The sequence below is a fragment of the Triturus cristatus genome, chromosome 10 (genome assembly GCF_964204655.1).
Source record: "Triturus cristatus chromosome 10, aTriCri1.1, whole genome shotgun sequence".
Classification (NCBI taxonomy): Eukaryota; Metazoa; Chordata; class Amphibia; order Caudata; family Salamandridae; genus Triturus; species Triturus cristatus.
The window spans coordinates 1,154,517,178-1,154,544,268 of NC_140593.1; the positions used below are offsets into that span (position 1 = coordinate 1,154,517,178).

A 27,091-nucleotide genomic window follows, 5' to 3' on the forward strand; every position below is an offset into this window, starting at 1 on the left:
TGCTTGGTTCGAGGCATATGAGCTGCAGATTGTACACTTAGCATAGGTCGCCATCTGGTGTTGGGCCCGGATGTTTGCAGTTTGTTTTTCTTCTTGGACAGTCTTTGGAAGTCACGAGTTTGGTGACTCCTCCTTCGGTCCGTACTGCGCATGGGCTTCGGCTCCATCCTCAGATTGTTTTTTTCCGCCATCGGGCTCGGATGTGATACTTCGTGCTCCGGCTTCGAACTTCTACGGTTCCAGCCTCGACGGAAAATCCTCGATTCTTCGAGTTCCTTCATCATCTTCATCTCTCGAAGCGGCACTTTTCTCCATCCCGTACATCGACACCGGCCTTCGGGCCCTCCGCGACTCCGGTCCCGGCCGATGGAAAGGACTCCGTTCAAAAAGTGCCCAAAATGTGGGTCTAAATTTCCCCACACCGACCTCCATCAGGTGTGTAACCTTTGCCTCTCTCCGGAACACGAGGCTAGAGACTGCCCCGCCTGCAAGTCTTTTCGATCGAAGAAGACCATCCGAGATCGAAGAGCTCGACGCACCATGGCGCACTCATCCTCGGCAGCTCCACCGGACATCTTCGGAGACGACGCCGAAGCTTCGGGGCAAACACACACCGAGCAGGAGGAAGACGTCGTCAGCGCTTCCGAGGCCGACGACTCCGACGTGGAGGACGTTACACCAGCGCAGCGGGCCGTGAGTACTATGCCCCCTCCCACCCCCGCGCCGAAAACCAAAGAGACTCAGGTTACTCCCTCGCCTGCCGGCCTGGGCAAAACCAAAACCAAAACTTCGATCACCCCACCTTCGGGCCCGGTGTCGAAGCACCCAAAGTCTCATGGCAGCTCGGGATCGAGCCAGCCGACACCCGGTGCCGAAAAACAGCATCCGGCACCGAAGACTGCAAAATCCAGCTCGACTCCGAAACCACCGGTGCCGAAGCCTGGACACTCGGTGCCGACCAAACACAAACACAAATCTGTCGGCACCGACGCTCCGGCGCCGAAACATCCTTCGACGCCGAAACACCCGGAGACCTCAAAAAAGCATGGCGCACACAGACCATCGAAACCCCCGGTTCCGAAATCACCGGTGCCGACAGACGACTCGACACCGTTGGCTCTGTTTACACCAGACCCTTTACAAAAGACTTTGTCCAAAGATCCAAAGACTGGGCTTTTGACTTTAACTACCAAGAAAAGACGCCTTGATGCTCCGGCTCCTCCTCCTCCACCCAAAAGGAAGGACTCTGCTACTTCTCCCCTCAGAGTGCCCTCCCCACCACCGCCTCCCCTACCCACTCCACCTCCTCCACCGCCTCCACCTCACAGGTCTCCGCCACCTTTACCTCACTACGATCCGGCCCCATCCCCAGATCCGGATGATGGGGATCCGGACAATTACCCGGCGGACGCCCCAATGGATCCCACTCCACCAGGGACCCCAGATCCATGGGAGGATTACAATAACCCTGATATACCCAATGTACCTCAGGACGACCTATACCCATCAAGGCCGTCTCCTCCAGAGGACTCCTTAGGGTTTCATCATTTAGTGCAGAGAGCAGCACACTACCATGGGGTGGACATGCACAGTGAACCAGTAGAAGAAGACTTCCTACTGGATACATTTGATATACAAGACAAATCTACTTCCATTTTACCCATGCTTAAGGGTGTCACCAAGCACGCTACAGAGGTGTTCAAAGACCCTGTCAGAGCCAGAGTACTGAACCCTAGAATAGAGAAGAAGTACAAGGCGGCACCCACAGACCCTGCTTACATCAAGGGCCCTGCTCCCCTAGATTCCCTAGTTGTCTCCACAGCTAGAAAGCGGGCTAACTCCCAATCCTCAGGAGATGCCCCACCGCCAGACAAAGAATCTAAACTTCTGGACGCGTCTGGTAAACGCACCGCCTCCCAAGCTGCAAACATGTGGCGCATTGCAAACACACAAGCACTGCTTGCGCGATATGATAGAGCACACTATGACGAACTAGAGGCTCTTATGCAGCACCTTCCAGAAAAATACAAGCACAAGGCTCATGACCTCATACAGGAGGGTAAACTAATCACAAACACCTCCATTAAGTGTGCCCTCGATGCAGCCGACACTGCTTCTAGGGCCATAAATACCAGTGTCCTGCTTCGTCGCCACGCCTGGCTCAGGATCTCAGGGTTCAAACCTGAAGTCCAGGCATCCATACTCAATCACCCCTTTGACCAGGAAACACTCTTTGGGCCAAAGGTAGACGAAGCGCTCGAAAAGATGAAGAAAGACACAGACACAGCAAAGTCTATGGGGGCACTCCAAACACAAGCCTCCAAACGTTCCTTTCGACGCTCGTCCTTTCGTGGCACAGGTAGAGGCTCCTCCACCGATAACGCCTCTACCTCCTACAAGTCCCCTCCTCAAAATACCTTTTCAAAGGGCAATCAGAGAGGTGGTTACAGGGGTAACAACAATAAGGGCAGGGGCAAAACCAACAACACCCGTTCTGCCACCCCCCCCCGCACAATGACTCCCCTCCGCTCCCCCCAGACCATTCCACTCCGGTCGGGGGCAGACTACAAAACTTTATCCACGTATGGGAGTCCATAACATCGGACAAATGGGTGACCCAAATCATTCGGTCAGGGTACTGTCTAGAGCTAACATCTACCCCACCCAATATCCCACCAAGGCACCGTCCAATGTCTCAAGAACATTCCACACTGCTCAAACAAGAGGTACTTTCACTCCTGCAAAAACATGCTATAGAGCAGGTCCCCGTCAACCAACGAAATCTAGGGGTCTACTCTCTATATTTCTTAATACCAAAGAGAGACGAGACCCTCAGACCCATTCTGGACCTCCGGCCTCTAAATGCCTACATACACTCAGACCATTTTCACATGGTCACTCTACAACAAGTCCTCCCACTCCTCTGCCAGGGAGACTTTCTCACAACCTTGGATCTGAAAGACGCATACTTTCACATTCCAATACACCCCTCTCACAGGAAATACCTCAGGTTCGTGGTGGACGGGCAACATTACCAATTCACGGTTCTCCCCTTCGGGGTCACCACCGCACCGCGGGTGTTTACCAAATGCCTAGCAGTAGTAGCAGCACACCTCAGACGTCAACATATTCACGTCTTCCCTTACCTAGACGACTGGCTGATAAAAGCCGCGTCCTACGACCAATGTGTGCAGCATACAAACAGCACCATCCAACTGCTCCACCAGCTAGGCTTCACGGTGAACTACCAAAAGTCCCACCTCATACCATCTCACACAAAGCAATACCTCGGGGCCACTATAGACACCTCCAAGGGTATTGCCTATCCAAACTCAGCCAGAATCACAAGCATTCAAGCCTTACGCAAAACATTCCTTCCTCAGCACTCTCTTCCAGCAAGAGTGTTTATGAAGCTCATAGGAATGATGGCGTCTTGCATTTTCATAGTGCCCCATGCAAGACTCCACATGCGTCCACTTCAAGAGTGCCTAGCACAACAGTGGAACCAGGCCCAGGGTCAGCTGACGGATCTGGTGTTGGTGGACGGCCGCACACATCACTCTCTGCAGTGGTGGAACACCACAAACCTTTCCAAAGGGCGGCCGTTCCTGGACCCGGTTCCTCAAGTGACTCTAACAACGGACGCATCGCTCTCCGGCTGGGGAGCGCACCTTCTACACCTCACCATGCAAGGTCTATGGACGCCACAGCAAAAATCGCTCCACATCAACCATCTGGAGCTCTTGGCGATCTTTCTAGCCCTAAAATCTTTCCAAAAACAGATTTCGGGCAAAGCAGTCCTCATTCGCACAGACAATATGACTGCAATGTATTATATCCAAAAACAGGGGGGGACACACTCTCCCCAGCTCTCCCGCTTAGCCCAGAGCATATGGAGATGGGCAATTCCTCAAAACATCTTTCTCCTGGCACAGCACGTTCCAGGCGTACAAAACACCATGGCAGATCTGCTCAGCAGACAAACACAACAAATACACGAATGGGAACTGCATCCACAAGTTCTTCACCCATTCTTCCAACAGTGGGGGCATCCTCAGATAGACCTCTTCGCCACCCACGAAAACAAAAAATGCCCAAGCTTCGCCGCCAGATACCCACACCCATTGTCCAAGGGCAATGCGATATGGATGAACTGGTCAGGCAGATTTGCATACGCCTTTCCACCTCTCCCACTAATTCCATTAGTGGTCAGGAAGCTACAACAGCACTCCCTCACACTCATTCTGGTAGCTCCGACGTGGGCCAGGCAGCCGTGGTACACCACGCTACTACAACTGTCAGTGGTACCACATCAAAAACTGCATCTATCCCCATGCCTCCTAACCCAGAACCATGGAGAAATCAGGCACCCGGACCCAGCTCAGCTCAACCTGGCGATCTGGCTCCTGAAATCCTAGAATTCGGATACCTTAACCTTCCCCCTGATTGTATGAACATCATCATGGAAGCCAGACGTCCTACCACTAGAGCATGCTATGCCGCAAAGTGGAAAAGATTTGTAATTTACTGCCGTAACAATACAATCAACCCTCTAGATGCATCCATACAGCACATCATATGCTATCTGCTCCATCTTCACAGGTGTAACCTGGCATATTCATCCATACGCCTACACCTAGCAGCGATCGCTGCTTATCTACAAAACAGGCAGCATTTATCACTCTTCAGAGTGCCCGCTATTAAAGCCTTCATGGAAGGCCTTAAACGAGTAATTCCTCCCAGGGCACCACCTTCCCCTGTATGGAATCTAAATTTAGTTCTTACACGACTAATGGGTCCGCCCTTCGAACCAATGCACAAATGTGAGCTACAGTTTCTCACCTGGAAAACAGCTTTCCTTGTAGCTATCACTTCCCTTAGAAGGGTTGGTGAAATACAAGCGTTCACCATACAGGAACCCTACATACAAATGCATCACAGCAAGGTCATACTTCGCACAAATCCGAAGTTTCTGCCCAAAGTCATTTCCCCCTTCCACCTCAATCAATCAGTGGAATTACCTGTCTTCTTCTCGCAACCCCAATCTGTTGCAGAAAGGGCCTTACACACACTTGATGTAAAAAGGGCGTTACTATACTACATACAAAGAACGCAACCCTTCAGGAAGACTAAACAATTGTTCGTTTCCTTCTCTCCACCACATAAAGGCAACCCCATTTCAAAATCAGGGATAGCTAGGTGGATTGTAAAATGCATACAAATTTGCTATCAAAAGGCAAAGAGAACATTATCTGTTCCCCCTAAAGCCCACTCTACAAGAAAGTTAGGGGCTTCTATGGCTTTTCTAGGGAATATACCCTTAGATGACATCTGCAAGGCAGCCACATGGTCTACACCGCACACCTTCACAAAACACTACTGAGTAGATGTGCATTCCAAGCAGCAAGCTAGGGTGGGCCAGGCTGTACTAAAGACACTTTTTCAAACCGCTGCAACGGATACCGGTGGTCGCCGCTAAGGTTGGGTACTGCTATATAATCTATGCTAAGTGTACAATCTGCAGCTCATATGCCTCGAACGGAATATGCTACTTACCAGTATGCATCTGTTCTTGGCATGTAGAGCTGCAGAGTTGTACACGCCCACCCGCCTCCCCGGCTACCTGTATCCGTTCCAGTACATCTTATTTAGATACAACACATGGGTTTCTCACTGTTATTACTACGCTCCATCATTTCCCTGTTGGCGAAAAACAATCTGAGGATGGAGCCGAAGCCCATGCGCAGTACGCACCGAAGGAGGAGTCACCAAACTCGTGACTTCCAAAGACTGTCCAAGAAGAAAAACAAACTGCAAACATCCGGGCCCAACACCAGATGGCGACCTATGCTAAGTGTACAACTCTGCAGCTCTACATGCCAAGAACAGATGCATACTGGTAAGTAGCATATTCCTTATATTGGCTTTGGTTGATGCGAGGATAGCAGGCGAGGTTGCAAAGGCTTTGATAGACAGGATGGTTTTTGGCCACTGGTAGAGCTGCTGACATACATGGATAAAGAGGAGCTATGGAGATGTTTATTGCTGAATAAGATTACAATGTAGTTGTGTTGATGATTGTTTTCATATAATGTTCGCCATAGTTGGGTTTGTTGTGTTAATGGGAAAGTGGTTGTGCTCAGGATGAGAATGGTTCACATGTGTTTGTTTGGTGGCTGGGATTAGGTATGATTGGTGTAAATATATTGAGGGTTAAATTGTTCCCAGTTATGACGCTGGGCTTGAGGTACTTGTGTTTGTCAGATGAGGTTGAAGCTTTAAGGTTAATTTTAATTTATGTTGCTTAACTTAATTGCAGGATGGTTCAGCCGAAATATTAGTCTTTAGTGGCAGTGGTGAAATATTGTGGAATGTGTGTGTTTTTGGCTCTGAAAGTGATAATGAATGTGATAACATGATCACTATAGACAAATTTGCCTTCGCTATAAGCAATTATATATTGATAAAGATTTCTGCTCTAGGCATTAGTGGGACTGTGGCATAATGTTGATGGGGAAGAAACTGGTTTTAGAAGCAGGAGTTGCTGTTTTGTTTAGTGCTGCTTCTATTCCACCCATTTTGATTTAATGTAAAGTCATCGTTCCAAAGTATACACAGTATACACAGATTGGCTGTGGTGTTTTTGTACATCTGTCTTGATTTCTGTTTTCTGGGGTGATATGGGGACTGATGGCACCGTATTGGACTATATCGTTAGTTGGTCTCTGATCTTCTCAGCCCACGCTATCTTTAGATGTGATTGTAGAGGAATATGTTACTTGCCCTGAGAAGCAATCCATCTTCCTTGCATTTCTTCATGGCTGGTCTATCACATCAGTGAGTAACGTGTCCTCCTTACTTTCTCAGGACTTGCACGGGCAAAATCAATTCCTACAAAAACCTACTCCAATGAAGTGGTGACGTTGTGGTACCGACCCCCAGACATCTTGCTGGGCTCCACAGAGTACTCAACACAAATCGACATGTGGTAAGTGTAAACTACTTGCGCTCCTGCACTGAGTTAGAAAGTGAGGAGTTGTAAGAAAACAACAACTCTGCATCTGTCGCAATTTTCAGCAAACTTTAATCAGCTTTACTGTTTTATTAAACTTTTGGAGGCCAATCATTGATTTGTAGGAGCAATGCCTGCAGGCACTGTGGTAAGGTGAAAAAAGAGTACCATTTTGCATAATTGTGTTGACTTTGCATAATGTTTCATGATGCAGCATCACAGCCTAGGCTCTTTTGGGTCCTGGGTTTGTTTTAGAGATGTATAATTGTCTGAGACTGTTACAAGCCCGTGACTGTGAGAGCACTCGCCCTAGTCAGGAAGTGGTGCTTTTTCAGCGGTGCTGTAGCTCTTGCTGTTAGGCAACCTCTCGGTCCATAATCAGAACTTGAATCGATGACGTGCTGTGTAGAAGACACTTGCTGTGAAGATTATCTATCTGTTCAGTCTGCAAGGTCTTGGGGCATAGTTTTTTTTAATGGAAGTTTAATATCATGGATTAGCCTCATATTTGTCGCAATGTGACATAATGTGTCAAGCCTGCACACCCTCTTGAAGAAGTCTTTGCCCATTATTTAATGTACATTTCACTATCCAACTTACTAATGTGATGAAGGAATTTTCTATTTCATGACTGTTGCTTTCTTCTTGGTCGGCTCCTGCCTTTTTCTTTTTCCTGGTGGGTGATTTTTGTTATCCTTTCTCGTTACCTTATATGCAAGAAGCCATTTCTGAAGCTGGCCTTTTGGTCTCTTGAAAAGGTTTCTAAAAGAAGAGAAAAGAAGCAATGTACTGTTCTCGAATCCAAGAATAATGAACCACATGTAGGCGTTCTCAGACTTCCAGTATCTGTTGAATTTTAATGGTCACAGACAATTCAGTGAAATATGTCTTGGCAGCTGTGAATGTGTCTTTTGCCGCAATTTTTGCAGCCTCTTATGTCCGTCATTTTCTGGTTAGGGAAATCTTCACATCCGCTTTACCTACTTCACCCACACATTCATCTGCCTCGTTGTGTAGAGGTTATACTTACTGCAAGACTACGACTCCACAACTGCGTACATCTTTCCCCGGTGGCTGCATTCCTTGTGATTATTCCTTTTCAGCACTGGCTATCCTCTTCTGGCTGTTTCAACTTCCAGCGCCATTATATTACTTCTGTACATTCTACCCACCTCACCAGCTAAAGTTCTCCTGTGTGTTCCTGGTCCTCAGCCTAACTTTATACATACACTGTCCTGTGTTGAACCTGTGTTTTTTTATGCATAATGTGCTTCAGGTCCTAAATCTAGGCCACCCTGTCATTCCTGTCCCTTTGGGACATAGCCACTGTTTTGATTTCTTGGAAGGTAGTCCTTATTTTCTTTTTCACAATAATATATATATTTTTTCAGATTTTTATTTTCAGTTATGTACTGTTCTAAGACATGCACGCTCGCTCATCTCTAGCAAGAAGGCTCTGAAACACATTTATGGTGGCTTCCTTTCTGTGTTTGTGTGCTGTATCCCTCATCTGTTGAGTATCTTTCTACACTTCTCATTTAACTGGTTTTCAAACAATCCTGGAGCGCTTTTGTTCCAGTGTTATTCACGGTCTCCGCTAAACCGAGCCAGTTGCGGCCCATGTTGTGCTTCTACTAGCCTGGCTGCATCTAGCCCCGCATGCAAGCATTAGCAAGGTCTTCTCTGCTTCCAAAGACTTTAACATCATGTTTGATGCCAAGGAAAGTGCATTCCGAGATGGACCCACAAGAGAAGAGAGACCAGGAGACCTGGGCTCCAAATAAACTTCAGCTTCTCCACATTATTAGACTGTAGAATCTTGAGTAAGATTACTTTATTGCCCATGTTTCTCTTCATATTTGCATACAATACTAATTCTTATAAAATGGTTTTAGTTGCTGCTATAATTGCTGCAGAAATTGAATGTACTGACCAGATGTTGTGGCTTCACTCCAAGACCATTGACACCAATCCCTCACTCGATTTACTGATCACAGTGACCTTTCTGGAGCCCACTTCAGATGCCAAGCAAGACTGTACGATGACGTCTTGTTTTCAGTTTGGCTGGACTAATTCCAAAAAGTTGGTAGAAAATGGTAAGAATTTGAAATTCTTGCTGTTGCTTACGGACATACTTAAACACCTCCGCTTCGACTTGAACTAAATCAGGCAGTGTGTCGATTGCTTCTGAAACCCGTTAATCAATCCTAGCCTACTGTGAACCTTCCTTCTTCCCCTTCCCTACTTGTAGCACAGTGGATGCTAGCCCTAGAGTAGGAAATTATTTCTTTGGTAATGTAACCTTGTATTTAGACTTGAAGCATGCTTCCCAAGTGATCTGCGGAAGGTAACATTGCCTTTGATCCAGCAGATCTGAAATGCTTTTATAAAGGAGAATTTGAACACGGTCTGCTGCGAAGTCCACAGCAAGTTAAACTGTTGATGATCTACCACCAGCATGGTGCTGCAAAAGAGTCGAATAGACTTTGACAAAGGTTACACCCCCAACATTTAGTCCAAGGGTCGCCCACCTTTTCTGTTGTAAGAGCTAATTATGTTCAATGAAAATCCTATCGAGCTAATATTTTTAGTTTGGTAATAGTGACCTTGTGGGTCAAGATTACGTTAGTGGCCACCCCAAGCAAAATTACCAGCTGTGTTTACATCAGTGCGTCACGCAAAACTGCCCGCAGTAATGTGAAAATGGCTTTATTTGGAATGCATCTACAGGGTAATTCATGGATAGCCATACCTGCAGTGCCCATGGCACCAAAGTAATAAGTTTAGTAATAAGTCTCCCAAACCCTCTTGATTTATCTCTCAAATATCTGCATTAAATATATTTTGGAACTCCAGCCCTTTGGCTTCAAACATCATCTAAGCTTACAGGTTCTGAAACTACCCACAGTTTCGTCTTCAATACACACCTTTCAATTTTTGGGTGCATATATTCATTCCACTGAGCAAAAGCTTCTAAATTAGTAGGGTGAGCTGCAGGATGAGCTGCACACAGGAGAGCTACTTACATGTATCTGGCGAGCTACCAGTAGTGCACAAGCTACTCCTTGGAGAAGCCTGACTTAAGACTATCATTAATGAGGCAACACAAGGTCATCAAAAAACCACCATGCTCTGAGGATTTGGCATGCCTATCCCATGTGGATGTGTGGCCTTGTTACAGGTCACTGTTGGAGAGAATGGCAGCTACTCTTTCTTGTTTATTTTTTTATCCATAGTTGAGTGCATCATGGCTCCAGTTCTTCCTAAAAGACAATTTCTAAAGCTGAAGATAACCTCAATATTCAGCTATAATAAAGCAAGAATGTGATTGTTCAAGTAAAAGCTTTAAACAGGAAGGCTCTTGCAACTGTTCCCTTAAACTACTGGCAATATTCAGTGACCTTTACAATCCAAGCACCGCTAAGGATGCCGTACTTAGGAAGACATTACAGTTGGTGCTTGAAATGGAAAAATAGAAGTGCAGGTCCTCTGTAGTAGAGTACCTGCTTGTTTCTGAGAAGTGCCAGTACTCTCCAATTAAATGTATTACATCACTCTTAAGAAGTGCAGGTCAAAATAAAAAAGTGGCAGCACTCTGTACCAGACAGTATCGACCCATTTAAAGCACTGGTTACTGTAACTACTTATCGTTCTACAGATGCTACGGGATCTTAGTATTTTATTGCAACCAAAACTAAACAACATCATCTTAAGTTCTAGCTACTTTTTAGCTACCCCTTCACCCAATTGTAGGTCCCTTAGGGATTCCTACACTACAAAGGTCTTTTTTTTCAGGAAAGCGTTGTTTTTCCTCTTTTGGTAGACATACTTTAGTGGAAGGTACACTGTGTTATGTGTGAACATTAATAGTAAGCACCCCTGGACTTCTATAAACCTGGTTGGTTCCGGCAAATGATACTTTATATAACCGTGTTAGTTGTTGGGGTGTCTATTGTGTTCACTTCTCCACCCTTTCCTAGTGGGAAGTGGTCAGGACAAGAGACTTAAACTGCGCCTGTGGGGAGTTCACAGATGCATATATTCCACCAAAAGAAGTATTGCAAGAAAAGTGGGAGGTGCTTGAATACGAGGCCCGCAAACACCTACATTTCTATCTTCTTGTCAAAAGTTGCTGAAGAATCTTGTCTCATACTTTTCCGACCTCTCTTCACGAAAGACTCTGCAAATCATGAGCCTCATGCTAGGTTTGGATGGGAAACGCACTCCCCGAAGACCTATTTTCTGCCAACAGGTGGTGGTGGAGGATCTGGTGAAACTTGCCACACCTTTTGCCCCAACTTGACTTTTGGGATCCATTTCAGAATATGCCTCTCCCTTTCAAATCACAGGGCCCTATTTATAAAGCTGCATTCTTGCGGTGGTGAACATTAACCGCATATGCCAGAAGGAGCCACCACTGAGGACTTTGCTGCGCCGAACAGGCCGAAGCCCATGTACAGGGAGGATACAATGATCCCATATGCCAGAGGGGATACTGAGAGTAGCAAGATGTTCGACCTAATCAATCCATCCCCAAACTTCCCCTGCAGGAGAAGTGAGGCTGCAGTGGGAGCACCTGCACACCGTCGTCAAGGTGAGAGTCTCGCTTCAGGATCATCGCATCACCACGCGCCCCACACCATGGGACCGATCAGACACACTGTAAGGAGGAGCAGCAGTTACCCTGCGGTCACTTTGGTGGCGCAGCTGTGTGTGAGGAACTCTGTGCATGGTGAGAGCAAGTGCAACCCACCAAGGCCACATGCAGCAAACTCTGCTGATTCAGCTGCTGCCACTCCAATCGCCGCTGACCACTCAGGACGGTTCAAGCCTGCACGTGTGGGTAAGACTGATTTCAGGCCAGTTGGCTCTGGGGAAACTTGATTGCTAGTTAGCCCTGCGACACTGGAACACTGTTGACTTTAAAATGGAGTCAGTGTGGACTCTTGAGACTCGGACTACTGATGGGGCTTGCCCTGGTTGTTGCCTAAAGTAAATAGGGAATGAGCACTATCACGAGGAGTGAGTGGGACCCTGGGGCCCGCTTAGGAGAATCACTAGAGCCCTGACCCATGGGTGGGGGGGGGGGGGGCTGGACTGATCAGACCACGCGATTCCTGAGAGTCCAGTGCTGAAGGGGTACTTGGCCCCGTTGTCCAATATCCATAGTAGGTCAGACCCCATGACATCAGGAGTAAAAGGGCTGAACCCTCATGGTTCGGTCCAGTAAGCCCTGCATGCCCTGTGGCCCTCTGAAAGGGGTTCTGCCAACCTTGTGGCAATAATCACTGATCTTTACATCCCAAACATCACCAAATATGCCGTTCCTCCATCGACAGTTACAGTAAATATCAATCATTCGACAGATAGGTGCCTTAGTATTTTCTTACAATCAAAAAACATCATATTAAAATGTAGCCACATTTAATCTACCCTCTCGCCCCCAATTATAGGACCCTTAGGTGATGATCTACACATTAATGTTATACAGGATTCCTACACTACAAGACCCTTTTTGCAGGTAAGTGTTGTTTTTTTCTCCATTTGTCCTACATACTTCAGTGGCAGGTACATTGGGTGGTGATGTGTGAATGTTGATAGTAGGCACCCCTTGACTTCTTCTATAAACCTGGTTGGTCCCAACAAAAGAGGGTTCATATAACAGAGGTGGTTGTAGGGGTGTTTGTTGTGCTCACTTCTTCCACCCTTTCCTAGTGGGAAGTGGTCAGGACAACAGACTGGTGCTGCGCCTAATGGGAGCTGACAGATGCATGAATTCCACGAAAAGAGGTATTGCAGGAAAAGTGGGAGGTGCTTGATTCAGAGGCCCTCAAACACCTGCATTTCTATCTTCATGTCGGAAGGTGCTGGAAACTCTTGCCTTGTGCGTTTCCGGCCTCTTTTCACAAAAGAAACTGCATACCATGAACCTCGTGCTAGAGTTGGATGGAAAATGCCCTCCCTGCCTGCCTATTTTCTGCCAACAGGTGGTGTTGGAGAGACTGGCAAAACTTGCCACACCTTTTGCCCCAACTTGACTGTCAAATTTCAGAATGTGCCTGTCCCCTGGGAATCTCAGGGCCCTATTGATAAAGCTGTAATCTTTATTCCATCTTCAGGGGTGTTGGATGCATCTTCTACGAGATGACAACAGGACGTCCTCTCTTCCCTGGTTCTACGGTGGAGGAACAGCTGCACTTCATATTCCGGATATTAGGTGAGACTGAAAGTATTTGATCAGTCAGCCTGGTCATTTATTGCTGTGCTCGCCACAGATGTACTTGGAATGTATCGAGTAAAGATCTGATGTAGACCTTACTTAGTCAGTCATTTAACCTCTTCAACAGTAGGCTTGGCTTTGGCTCCTCTTGTTTTCATACAGGTTTACTGCTTCCACTCCCTTTGGCTTTACTGGTGGATGTGGACGTGTTTTGCCAGTGGGTAGCTCTGTAAAGTGTTGGGGGTTAGAGTAATGTGGCTGTTGGCTGTGGTTGAGAATTGCAGGAGTGCTGTCTGCGGATTTAGAATCACAGGAGCTGTGCCTCGGTGTTGGAGGCACAGGGGAGCATTGGCAGTGGGTTAGAGTCATTGGTGTGCTGCCTGTTGGTTTTAGTCTCGGGAGCGTCCGCTGTGGGGTGAAGTTGCACGGGTACTACTGTGGGTAAAGACATAGAAATCTTGGCTGTGGCTAGAGTCACAGGAGTTCTGTCTTCTGTTGGTAAAATTGCCCAGGTGCAGGATGTCCAGAATGTGCACTGATTACTTACTGCAAGTAGCATTGTAGCACTCTTGGCTGGTATAAGTAGAAAGATATTTGTGCTACCCGTAAGGACCGTTTTCAAAGTTCAGCTGAAGCAGCGTTGTCAATGTGTGTGTTCGAGATTTTGACTATCTTCACTGTAAAGTGTCACCTGTTTCCCAAGGCTTTTCCAGCCAAGACCACACCCAGTTTCTTTTTGTTGTTTTTGCAAGAGTACCCTTTGCTCTACAATTATATCTGAACTTGCATTTTGTTGGGCATAACAATCAATGTTTCTGTATATTAATTTGTGTTTGCCCTTTAATCTTTTTACTCCTTTTGATTTTCATCCAGGTACACCCACTGAGGAAACGTGGCCTGGAATCCATTCCAACGAAGAGTTTAGGTCCTACAGCTATCCTAAGTATCGTCCGGACTGCATTCAGAATCATGCATCAAGGTCTGTACCTGCGCCATGTCTGCTGCTATGATTTTTGAGTGTGGCCTGTACCTCTTTCAGTCTGCAGCACGTACAAAGCATTGCAGAGTCTGTACCTGTTTCGTTCCCTTTAACAGCCTGTACCGAATCCCAAACATTGACTAGTATTCTGCTCGAGAAGGGATATTTATGAAGCTTGTTGGCTCTCATAGAATCCTTTGGAGCCCTTGTGACGGGATCGCACCTTTACTGGAATAGACCAACCTAGTGATAAAGATTATAAAGAACTGAGAAGTCAGATTGTTTCCTTTTTTCCTAAAGCTCTGCAAAAGTGCATTGTAGGAGGTTCTTGTGAGAATGTTGTTCCATAGTTGAGGGCTGCCACGCTGAATGCCGTGCCTCTCCATGCTTTCAGTTTCAATCTTGGAGTGGTTAACCTCAGTACAGATTTGCTACATGTTTGCTAGTGAAATTTGGGACACTTAAATTGAAGTTTATCCAAGAGAGGTGACCAATGAAGTTAACACACATGGTCAGATAAATGTTCAGACTTGTTCAGGCTGAACAGGAGTCTAACTCCACATTTTTAGGTCTCGCCTTGCTATCGCGTAGCGATCGCAAAGCGAGACTATTGTAAGGGGGTTTTAAAAGTGCTCCCAAAAAGGATTGCATGGCCAGCACGCGCACAATCACGCGCATCGTGCCGCCATGCAATCCGTTTGGCATCGCACTTCAAAGGGTCCGCTCCCCCGCCTAGAATGCGCTCCCCCGCCAAGCGCGCGCCACGCTCCGCCGGGCTTGTTTTTCTTGTTTATAACGCACCAGGGACCCATGTTTCTATGTGTAATCTGTCATTTTAGTGGTTGAACACGACCATCACAACCTCTACGTAATCTCTACACATTGTGTTTATTTTCTGTAATTTTTCTCCGTCTTCTGAAAGGGAGCTCCTCTTCCACTTAATCATTTTGCACTGACAGGCTTGCGAAAGAATCTGTCAAAAATAATCTTTACTTCTCACCAAACCCTAGGCGCTACTTCCTGTTTTGCTTTGAATGCCTTGATCACATGGCTGCAACTTGCGCCAGAACAAATGCCAACTAGTGCATCGCTTTCAGAGCTGCATCACATCCTGTGAGCACATGGCTCTGGAGAAATAACCTGCAGCATTCAAGTTGCCATAGCGGTTCAAAGCAGAGTGTGCAGGCTCAAAGACACTCCCACATCACGCAGTAGGAAATGTGCCGTATTTACCAGAGTATCCAACTCGCACAGCCACCACAGCTGTCCCCGCCCTTACTGTCCAAACCCCCCACCCCCCTAGCCTTTCTCCAAGCGCACCCCCGGCGGGGTGCGCCCCCCTGGATCCCATCTTCTGCTATGCAGCCACAGCGCAACCACCTGCGTGCAGAGACAAAACCGACCCCTGCTTGGGACGTTTGACTGCTAATTGGATGGTCCCTGCTACATGTAAAACATTAACACCAAACAATGCAGTCTTTGTGACCGAGCGAACCCTTTCAGGGGGAAATGCATCTTACCCATAGTTTGTGTCTTTCCTGGGGGGATCCTACCCAAAAAGTTAATGTGATTTAATTAACGTTTTTTTAACCTACGCGTTTACTGTTAGAGGTATAAAAGGAGCGCTCAAATACAGTTTTTCAGATTATGCCATACTATAAGAACCCTGTCTACAGTAACCGATACCCGCAGCGTTTTCACACCCTGCAACCTCCATAGTGGTTTCTTCAAATGTCGAGAACAAAATTTAGCCTTGCCTGGCTCGTACCCGAGCGCAGCACCGGGAACTGCTAACTTTTAAACACTTCACTCATGCATGACTCAGCCAGTAATAATTAAAACTGGCACTGGTCGTGATTTCGTTTCTACTTGGAGTTTAAAAGAGATTAAAACGAACGAATACCATGAATTAAAATAGCACTTATGTACTTTCGTTTTTCTCGATCTATTCCAAAAGACGTTATCCTCATATAGGTTTCAAGTGTATCTAGGGCCTCAAAAATTACATTTTAAACGATTTCAAATTTTAACAAGCATTTGCAATGCAATAGGTCTCGCATTTACGGGAGTCTGAGCTATTGACATAGCAAATAACAATGCCTTTTATTTTTGTTTTCGTTTTTAAAACATAAATAAAAGGCAACCATTTACAATGCCGATAGCTTAAACTCTCGTAAACGCGAGACCTATTGCATTGCAAATGCTTGTTAATATATTCTAGTTTAGTAAAATTGTGAGAAGCGATCTCTAGGAAAATTGCACATTTCCATAGTCTACCCTGGAGTTGATAAAGGCATAAATGGTCCTCAGAGAGAATTTGAAGAACTGGAAAATGATCAGGAGGTTGAAATTGGATTATGGGTATGTAGTATATCAGGGGTCCTAAAAATGAGATCTAAAATATGCCCTTCTTTGAAGATGGGCCCTCGGGTGTCTATTGTAGGTCTAATGCAGGCATATCCATGATCAATTTCTTGGTTGATGCGTCTAAAGAGTAGTTCACCCATGTGTTAAAATCTACTTGAACATTATTTCGAGGTCTGTCACAACTTTATTTAGCCAATTAAAGTAACTATTGATAAGGAAAGGGCCAAGATGTTAGTAAACAGATGATTTTATTTCTGGTTCTGTTTTCTAGTGATAGAACTAGTGCATCGGCTGCTCTTCCCTCAAAAATGTAACGTTCGACAGATAAATATGCACATGACCTGAGCTAAGTGATATACAATGTTAGAGATGTAATTTTAAATAAAGAAACATGAATAAAATATTGTTTTTAAAATGGTGTCCAAACCATTGAGCGAATGGAATTGCAAAATAATAAAGGTGACCCCACTGCCTTAAGGTGACCCCACTGCCTTCTGTAGTCAATGCATCTTGATGAAAAATTGTGTACCGAGGTGCGGCTACTGAACCCTCCATTATCTAATGGCAGCCTTCACTTAAGCAGGACTCTGGTTAAAAAAAATAAAAATGAATTTGTTAGATCAAATTAAAGTATTGATCAGTGCTCCGTTTGTAACAACTGATCTAAAGTTTAGTAGTCTGACCTTTGATTTCCTGAAGGTAATTTGCACTTTCTTACTTTTAACATAGAAATTTGATATAGACTGCTGTAAGGGTGTCAAATGGTAGAGATTTCCTTCTTGGAGTCTTCTGATTGCAGATGTTCTCAGTTTAGTAGTAATGGGAATAAGGAGAAAAGAAGCTCATGGCTATAAGTTGTTCTGGTTGCTTCAGGGGGAGGAGGATCAGTTTGGTTGGATGCTGGTTGCGTCCGAGCGCAGCGTTATTGCCGATGGAACATCTACTCTGCAGTTGACATGAAATACTCCAGCTACCAGATGTTCGGGGACTCCTCGTCCCATCAGGTGGAGGAATGGCTACGAGTGGCCAAGATGGGTTTCTCAGTGAAAATCAGTTAGAAAGTGGGGAGTGAGGCAGACGCCCTCAACACTGAACAAGGGAACCAAAGAAATCCAAACAATTACAAGAGTTAAAAAGGAATCCTTGAATGAAAGAAAGTGGAGAGATTAACATAAATTTTGGAAAAAATGCAGATTGCGAAGGTTTTGCAACGGTTCCAGATCAGTTAAGCATCCTGTTCCTTTTCCTCTATCAGCCTGTGGTCCTTTTAAAGCATCAGTCCACTCTGGTCCCTTTGTGTCCGCTTCTTGCATTTCCTACACAGATAATCAAGCCACGGATTGCTTGGCACACATCAGCTCCTCTTGCTCTCTAAGCCAGTCCAGTATTTCAAGCATTTTTAGTCGAGACTGTACAGGTCCGTGTGCCCAACCTGCTGTTTATCTCCGTTACGAACCATCTAAACCCGTAACTCTCCCTATCGTGAGAAATATTGGTCGGGGTATCATGACGGTATCTCTAGCACAGCTCCCAACTCTGTTACTACTGAGATAGAATGTCACATAAAGCTCTTTAGTATATACACTTTGTGACATAATCATGGCTAGGTTTCACTTATGAAAGGCGTAGGTATCTTGTAGATGTACTAGGGTAACATCTACCCAGTGCAGTCCACTATCAGATACAGACGCATGTAAAATTATTCCTGTTGTCCAGATTGACAATAACTAACCTTCCCCTAGTCAGAGCTGACTGGATCCGGAAGCCAGATGAGAGGAAAGGAGACCACTGCATACCATAATGCCAGGATTTCCTTCGTTATTGCTGCCTGATGCTCTATGTAGCGCTAACACTCAGAACCTAAAGCACTGAGCACGTCATAGCTAAGACTATAAAAAGATCCCATCAATGACCACAAGCTTCACCAAACTCTGCCATTACTTAATTTATTTCAGTAAACCTGTGATCCATGCCTCAGTCGTCCCTGGACCACGAGACCTTGGTTTCAACTGAGAAAGCTACATCTGGGTTAGTGGAAAAGAAATGTACTGATAGAATTGTGGTGCATGGCTCTCCAAGTGATGCCCAACGTCAGCCTTCTGTGTACATTGAACAATGCATTCTCATGTGAATCTTACAAAGAACCCAACGATGTTTAACACTATGTAGAATGATCACTAGGCGCTGCTGTCCACTACTTAATCTGTGGTTGCCCAAAGATCCCCGGTTGAGGAGCAGCTTTGCTCAATGATTGTACCAAAGCACAACCTGTTGGCATGGTCGTCCTGAGGGAAAAAGTTGGTACATTGCCATTACTAAGATTGGGTGGAACACATGAGTTGGGAAACACATACCAGTTTCTGAGAAAGGTGCCTATTGTAACCCTTTATTTATTCTCTTTGCAGGCTGGACAGTGATGGAGCAGACCTCTTATCTAAGCTGTTGCAGGTAAGTTGAGGCAGGCTTCCTGATTTTTTTTTTTTACAGAAATAGAACCGAAGATATGTTGTCTTGGTGTGATAGTTCCATATTCCTCACTTCACCCCTTTCGGCCACTACACGTGCATCTTCTAGGGACGGTTTCATAAATAGGCCAAGAATGCCTGTTACTAGGGCCCCAAATCTAATCCAGTCCTAGTTTAAGTAGAGTTACTGCACAGAAGAGTCAATAGGTGTAGGCACTTTTGGGCTAATATGAGCTTTTATTGTGTCTATTTTGACAGGGTTTACAAGAGTCCTGGAGGGGGTGGATGGTGGCCCATTCTCTCGAACTGGCTCACAAGGGTAATCTTATCCGCAATAAAAAAAACTACTCTCCAGAATGTCCACTACAGGAGGAAAGCATGTTAATAAATGCACACATTTCAATACATTCTTGTTTGCTCTAGTGAGGCAAGGGTCTGCCACTGTTGCAAGAAAGGACAAATCAGCTACTATTGAGCAAATCCAACCTTATTGGGCTCAGTTGTGTGATTGGTGTACTCTCATGCTTCTCTGTGGTCTCAGTCCCCTTCTGGCCAGTAGCCCAGCTGTAAGTCGAGCAGTTCTATTCTCATGCTCTAGTGAGGTCAGGCATCTATTCCATTTTGTTTTTGGGCAGGGTACCTTTGTTGTGGCGAAACTATCCTTTTCTGAGGGGTTTGTAATCTCACATAGATTTGGTTATGCAGAAGATGAAAGGTGGTAAAAACCTGAATTAAGATTTTACCTGCAAGTGCCTTAAAGCTTGAAGATGCCACTGGATTTGCATGGTCTCCTAGCGACTATAGCCGAATAGATATTCAAGACTAAGACGTATTAGCCTTTCTCCAGTGGCCTGGCAGGCTTGCCTGTTTACTTCAGTATGTCACAAGTGGAAGAAGGCGTGTAGTTATCATTCTGGTTCTGTTTGTTGGGTTCAGGTTTAGGATCATAATGAGCTCTTTTGATCACTAGATCACTTTTGATATCTAGAAGTAGGGGGAGTTGAAGCTTTTTGTAGAATTTCCTGAGCACTATGTCCAGGTTAGGCTCTTCACCATTCTCGAGAAGGTCAACTAAATGGATCTAGTTTCACTTGTCCCAATTCTCTTGCTCCTCCTCCCTGACGGTCAGAAGCTCTTGGTAGTGGTTCACAATATTCAGCTCTATTGTTTACCTTGTGGTAAGTTGTCTTTGTAGTTCGCCTTTCGCTTTGGAAGTATTCTCCTGTATGAAATAGCCTACAGTTTGTTTGAAGTATTTTATGAAGTTATTCATATTTTGGAGTTCAGAAGGCGATCTGCTAATGGTACAGGATGCAAGAGAAATCCTTCAACATTTTTGCAATGCACTTGAGCTTGTCTCATGATGTGTGGAAGCCCTCGAGCCCCATATAACCTGGCTGCTTGCCTCTGAATTCCCATGGAGCCCTGACACCGAAGAGTTATTTTATTTGGGAATGTTGTAAAGTGCAGCATATCGCCTTATAGTAACCCGATAGTGCATTAGGGTAAGGGTGCATGAAAGAAAGAATGTGCACTAGTCCTGTAGGTGGAAGATCAGTCAGTCTGCTCGCAGGTGGTACAGCTAGCAAAAGCCGACCTACATGAAGCAGACGACATTGTTTCGCAGCCTTGGAAGAGACAGCGGGAGACTAGCCTGTTAGGGAAGGTAAGAGATAGTCCAAAGGGTCTGACCAGTCTGGCAGTAATTTGTGAAAAGAATACGCTGCCAATATAATATGCCTGCTTGAAAAGGAGGGTTTTTAAGGATCTCCTGCCTTTCAGACAGGCGGGTTCATGTTATAGTATTAATGAGTTTCTAAGAGATTTAACTGTTTATTGAATAATCATTTAGTTCACCAAATGTCTGACATGTTGGCCTTGGTCAGTAGATGTTGGGTGGGATTTGGCCTTTTTAGAAGAGATTGTAGGTAAAGTGAATTCACTAAGAATAGAAGGTCCCTCGCTACCCGCCACCCGTTTGGTCCAGTGGCAATTCGACCAAGCAGATCCATGGTGCATGATTACATTGAAAAGGCTTTAACACATTGCACCATCCACTTAGTGTGCTTCAAGGTGGCCTGTATGTGGCCCCACCCACTCCTCGACAGCAAGATGACTATGCATGTGCACCAAGGTGTCTCTTCTCATCTCTATCATGTTCTCTGCCATAGCACTCCAGTCCCTAATGAGCTACAAGTTGCTACAGCAGACCAGTGGCTTCCACATTTAGCCGGGCCTCTGCATAAACAGTATCCCTTTGGTACTCTGCTTCCTGACACACCTGGGAAGCAACATGAAGTGACTGTTGTACTTCAACCCCATTCATCTCAGTCACCATGACAAAGTCCAGCGCAATCACCTACTCACTTTATTTACAGTCGTTACCCTGGTGACCCAGGACTGACTCCAGTGGCAGCCTCCGCAGAGGAGCATCTTGACGTTCAAAGTTAACCCTTTGCAGTATATCAAAGTACATTTCTGTGCGTTTTGGGGACAGTTCAGTCATATGCTTTTCAGAGTGAGGAGGTATTGGTTGTCTGCAAAACCACTCTAACCCTCACGTACATGTGTACAGAGATTTATCGATTTGGGAGATGTTTGGGATAATTCGATCCCTTAAAAGGTGTGGAGTAACTGCAAATACTGAAGCTGCTTTAGGGTTGTCAACTTTTAGCAAGGGCTACCCTGATCCATTTCACGTTCAGTTTCAATTAGATGTATGCAACAGATTTCTATTCATAAGAGATATGGCTGTAACTGAATGCAATTTACTTTGAGAAGTAACAGTCGTTTACCATATTCAGATGGAAATTGGCAAAAATGCATCCAATTCAGTGAGATTTGGGACAAAGAATTCATTTTGTGTGAGACTTGTAGGTAAAACTACAAATCCCACATTTGAGTCCTTTTAAATCTATTTTAGGGTTAATTGAATGATGTTTCTTCAGTATCGTGGGCTCTAGTGCTGCAGCAGATCCGGGATCGGCAACAGGAATACTTTGTGCCCGGCTGCAGCAGTAGTCCTAGTTGACTTTTTGGGTAGAAGAGCTGCTGACACTGATGTTGCATGTAGCAGGGCATATAGTGCATCTTTGAGCCTTTTTACATTGTGTGCAAGTGTGAGCTGGTACATGCGTACTGCCTATACCCTGTAGCGGGCAGGTCTACTCCCACAATGATTCCCATATATTTCTCTCCTTTTAGTTTGAAGGGAAGAAGCGAATCTCTGCAGAGGAAGCCATGAGGCACCGGTTCTTCCACAGTTTGGGGGAAAGAGTGCTCAAGCTCCCGGACAGTAAGTGATTCCAAATGCATTCAGATGTGATCGGATTCCTCTTTGTGCCCCAGGAGAAGGTGTGACTAGTTCTTTGAAATGTAATTTATTCCATACTGATGTGTACCACTGTTTTACTCGCACACTTCACTAGTGACATGCCCCTTCCATAGTTGGCATTGCAGACTACACGAGTGACGGACATTCCCACAAGACCGACATGCACACTTCATTGCCCATGTATATTTTATTTGTAACCACATTTCACCTCACATAGGGACATTCATTCTCGCATCTGCAGCTATGAAACATTGCTACAGCTGTCTAACTACTATGAACATTGCTACCCTCATACATTTAAAGTGAAATCTCATTTGTACCTCTCATCACCAGTTTCAGCTTAAGTGAAATCTCATTTTAACTCTCATTTCTGGTCTCATACACTTAAGTAGATGTTTGAGCCAGATGGCTGCCCACCGTTGGGTGGTTTTTCGACATAGCTGTCCTCACGCTTCACTTGGGTCCCAATAGCTCCTCATATCCAGAGCCACAGGAATTATCTCCCAACTGCGCCGTTTTCTACATAATTATGAAGTTGACAAATAATCAATCAACTGCTGCATAATTACAGATTGTAACCCAAAACAATCTTGTTTCTAGCTGAGACAGATCAAAAGTTATTTAAAATGCAGCAACACTTGCTGACACAGAGTGGAAGGCGCAAACACCTTTCAGTTGCTTATGTGTGTTTGGGTGTTACACAGGTACTCTTAAAGTGAAACCTTTACCCTTACAATGTTAACATGAATACTAATAATGAAGTAATACTATCACAAAATGTGCTGCATTACTCTGCATAATTTGCCTCTTCTTGCTGCATAATGTGGTCCTCCTCTGCAGCATAATTCTAGTAGCCCCGATAATATCACAGGTGTCATATGCTTGTGGATTCACATCTTATACACTTCAGTGAAGAATCACAAACGTCTTACACCGCGCCCTGTGCAATGTAGTCATTTCCCATTCAGTAAAAATCTTACCTAGTGTGCCATCATGAACGGGTGCTTGCTTACCCATTGAAACATCAGTAAGTGCCTCTTTGCCAAGGTTGGCAGCAGTAAACAGTTACATCATACAACAAACTCCTTGCCCCAGCCATGAAGGCCGTGTCCTTCATTTGTTTACAGCTCTGCTTCCTGTGCTTTAAAGGTGTCCCACTGATTACATCACTGATCATGTCTACTTGAGTGGAGACTTGTTGCATACAGTGGCTCATGCCTGTTAGTGAGGCCTCCCTCATTGCATCACTGCTTTCTTGTACTTTTTACATTTATCTACTCATTTCTTGCATTTGAGTACAGTTGGTTGCGACCATACATAACCAATTTAAGGCATACATTGTATTGTCATTGTTTCCTAAATGCTTGTATAACTAGACACATTTTGCATGCTTTGGTAATATTAAACTAGTTGTTTCTTGTTTGTGATATGTTTTGCATTGTAAATTGTTGTTCTGCCCACTTCACCGTATATGTACTCCAATTTAAGTAGTTTGTTTTTAACTAATTGGCTGTTTGTTCTTATGTGTAATTGGTGTTTTACTGAGAGCACTGTTACATTGTTCGTTTCAGACACTTCAGCGGCGCCCTAGACATTTGTAATCGTGACACCCAAGCATGGTCATGCTCCGTCTTCTACAAGGGGCAGACACAAGATGTGTATACAGAGGTTTGGGGAGGAGTCTGTGCATTTATACAGGAAGGTGTTTCATTGGAATGGGATATTCAATGGGCTGATGTCCTGTTTTGTGAGAAATAACTTGGGCAGGATTTGTAGTATCACGTGGTAGTTCTGTGACCTTGTATCCCACATCCTTTATAGAAGTGCAGGAGATCTAGTTTCGCTGATTTCCAGGTTTGAGAGGACATTATTTTCTTTCTCTTTCAGCAACGTCTATATTTGCACTAAAAGAGATCCAGTTACAGAAGGAAATGGGACTGAAGTCTGCCTCCTTGCACGAGACAGGTACGCGACCTCTGATAGCATGATCATCTCACTTGATTAATCTGCAGCGCCTCTCTGTCCCCATCACAGTCTGTCTGGAGTGTTGCTGTGTTATCCATTTTCTTTGCCCAGAACAGAGACTCCCACTCAACCACTTCCCACTCGTTGCTGGTGGGCAGCAGCAAGACCCCCTCACATACACTAGTAGTCCTCAATTACTGGGAGCATGTTTCTGCTGTCCACCCTTCTTTTGTACCCGATGCAGTTCAGGTCTACTCCTGCCGTCTGAGTGCATTATTGTGCGCAGGCTTGCTAACATATTCTATATGAGCACTTCTCTTAATATATATAGGATGCTTCTATATAACACACCATCTGGGGTACATTAGGTTGGTGTTGACCTGTAATACAATCCTTCCATTTGTCTGATACAAGAGAGCTCTTGTGATGCCTTTACTCTATTACCTTATGCAGTTGTACTGGTAATAGCCCATCTACTCAGTTATGTAATGCAGTTGCGCCACTGCATTACCTTCATTACATTACATAATGCAGCTGTGTAATGCGGGTGTTGTTGTAATACATTCCTCCATAACATGTAGAGGTGCTGCTGTAATGCACTTTCACTTTTACCAGAGTGGTGCCCTGCGGTAACTGGATGATTCGGCTAAAGATTACGTGCGCTCCATAATCACGCAAATCTAGTGGTTGGGTCGAAAAAAATTCCATTGGTCTGTGGCCAGGTATCATCTGAGTAGGTATTCTCGGACTGTGTAATAACATCAAACCACAGCTGCTTCTCTTGGCACCATCTTGAGATTTTTCTGCCATCTTATTCTCTCACTGAGAGAAGAAGGAAGATATCAGAAAACATAAGTTTACTAAAGGAAAGTTGAAGAAAGCCGGATACCAGGAGAATACGTTTCTAGGTCGGACTTGGGGACAGATTGTATGAGAATGTATTTGTTGTTGGTTTTTTGGCTCCCAAGTTATGACTGCTTGGCAGAGGTGTAAAAGGGGCCTTCTTGGTTTTGACATTGCATTGGATAGAGGTATACAAGGTTTGCAAGCAGTGTATATGAAGGAATCAGTAGTAGAAATACTGTTGGTCTTGTGAGGCTTAGGTAAAGATCTTCCTAATGCATCAGTAAAACTAATAGGCATTTAAGGCGCAGTGCTATGCACAGAGGACCGAGCTTTAGTGTCTTTTTTAAGGTGGCAGATGACCTCCGAATTTATCATAAAAAGAGGTAGGCAACTTTGATAACCATATTCTTGAGAAAACCGAGCCCGAAAGGCCTTTAAAACAGGGTAAAGGAACTTTGGCAGTGAAAAATACCTCGTACCAGTACCCTGGGACTCCTGGTGAAGGTTGCTATTCATTTACACAATTTCCACCTAAAGTGTTAACCTCAAAACAAAATTGTTCGAGGCATATGAGCTGCAGATCACACACTTAGGATAGTAGATCGCCATCTGGTGTTGGGCTCGGATGCTTGCAGGTTGTTGTCGTCTTCGGAAGAAGTCTTTGGTAGGTGACTCCTACCTTGGACTACAGTGCGCATGGGCATCCACTCCATCCTCAGATTGTTTTGTTCCGCCATTGGGTTCGGATGTAACTTTTCCAACTCCGGTTGAAAATCTCAAATACAAGCTTTTCGAAGCGAAACAACTTCTACAACTACATCGAAGCACCTTCACTCGACATCAAATTCATCGGCTCGATTCCGGACGTCGACGTGGGCTGCTGGGCCTATCCACGCCGTGAGGCCTACGGCTCATGGAAAGGACGCCGTTTAAAAAATGCCCCCAGTGTGGAGCAAAATTTCCGCACAGTGACCATCACAAAGTCTGCGACCTGTGCCTATCACCAGAACACGACGAAGCCAGCTGTCCAGCCTGCGCAGCATTTTGATCCAAAAAGACCATTCGGGATCGAAGAGCTCGACGCCATATCTTGGCACACAGATCAGCCCCGGAACCAGTAAACATCTTCGATGAGGGTCCCGATGTACCGGAAGAGGATTCCGAGGAACTTCAAATCATTTTGAAGCAGACGACTCAGACAACCCCATTACTCCGGGGCAACGCGTGAGTACCACTGCCCCTGCCCCAACCCCTCCAAAACCAAAGGCATTGGTCAAAACTTGACCAGCTGGCCTCAGTCGAGACCGAAAACACCCTTCAGAAGCCCCGCCTCCGGGCTCGGCTCCGAAGAAACATAAGCCTTCCGGTGGTAAGCCGTATGTCATTGTACCCCGGCACCTTCGGCACCGAAGACAAAAGACCTCTCGGTACCAAACATTGAGGCCCATAGATAAACCGGCACCAAAAGTTCCCAAGCCAAAAGACTCAACTTCGGCACCGAAACTTTCTTCGGCACCGAAACCACCGGCTAAGGACTAATAATACACCTCCTAAAGCCAAAGACTCTGCCGATAAACCAAAACCTCGATCGGAACCGAAAAAATCGGCGCCAAAATCTGTTCCTGAAGAACAAGAACTTTTCCATCCAGATCCAACACAAAAAAGGATTTATATTAATCCAAAGACTGGACATGCCACTGCAGTGCCATGTAAGAAACGGAAACTGAACACAACACCTGCCCCAGTTCCTATAAAAAAGGACTCTGCAACATCACCTATCCCTCCTTCCTCTCCCATACGACCTTCTACCCCACCCCCTCTGCCTACACCACCATTACTCTACCATCTCCATCATGTACACCACCTCCACAGGATGATGATGATGATGATAATGACGACCTAG

General features: G+C 45.3%; 1 protein-coding gene across 2 annotated transcripts in view; it reads left to right on the forward strand.

The window, feature by feature from the left end:
- Window positions 1-27,091, forward strand: part of CDK16 (cyclin dependent kinase 16) — a 254,848-nt gene that overhangs the window by 183,674 nt on the left and 44,083 nt on the right. For both annotated transcript variants that reach the window (XM_085629509.1, XM_085629510.1), the window contains 6 exons: window positions 6,868-6,988; window positions 13,132-13,229; window positions 14,106-14,211; window positions 18,984-19,026; window positions 22,248-22,338; window positions 24,265-24,342. In XM_085629509.1, the coding sequence (XP_085485635.1) occupies window positions 6,868-6,988; window positions 13,132-13,229; window positions 14,106-14,211; window positions 18,984-19,026; window positions 22,248-22,338; window positions 24,265-24,342 (537 nt within the window). The remainder of the gene's footprint in view (window positions 1-6,867; window positions 6,989-13,131; window positions 13,230-14,105; window positions 14,212-18,983; window positions 19,027-22,247; window positions 22,339-24,264; window positions 24,343-27,091) is intronic.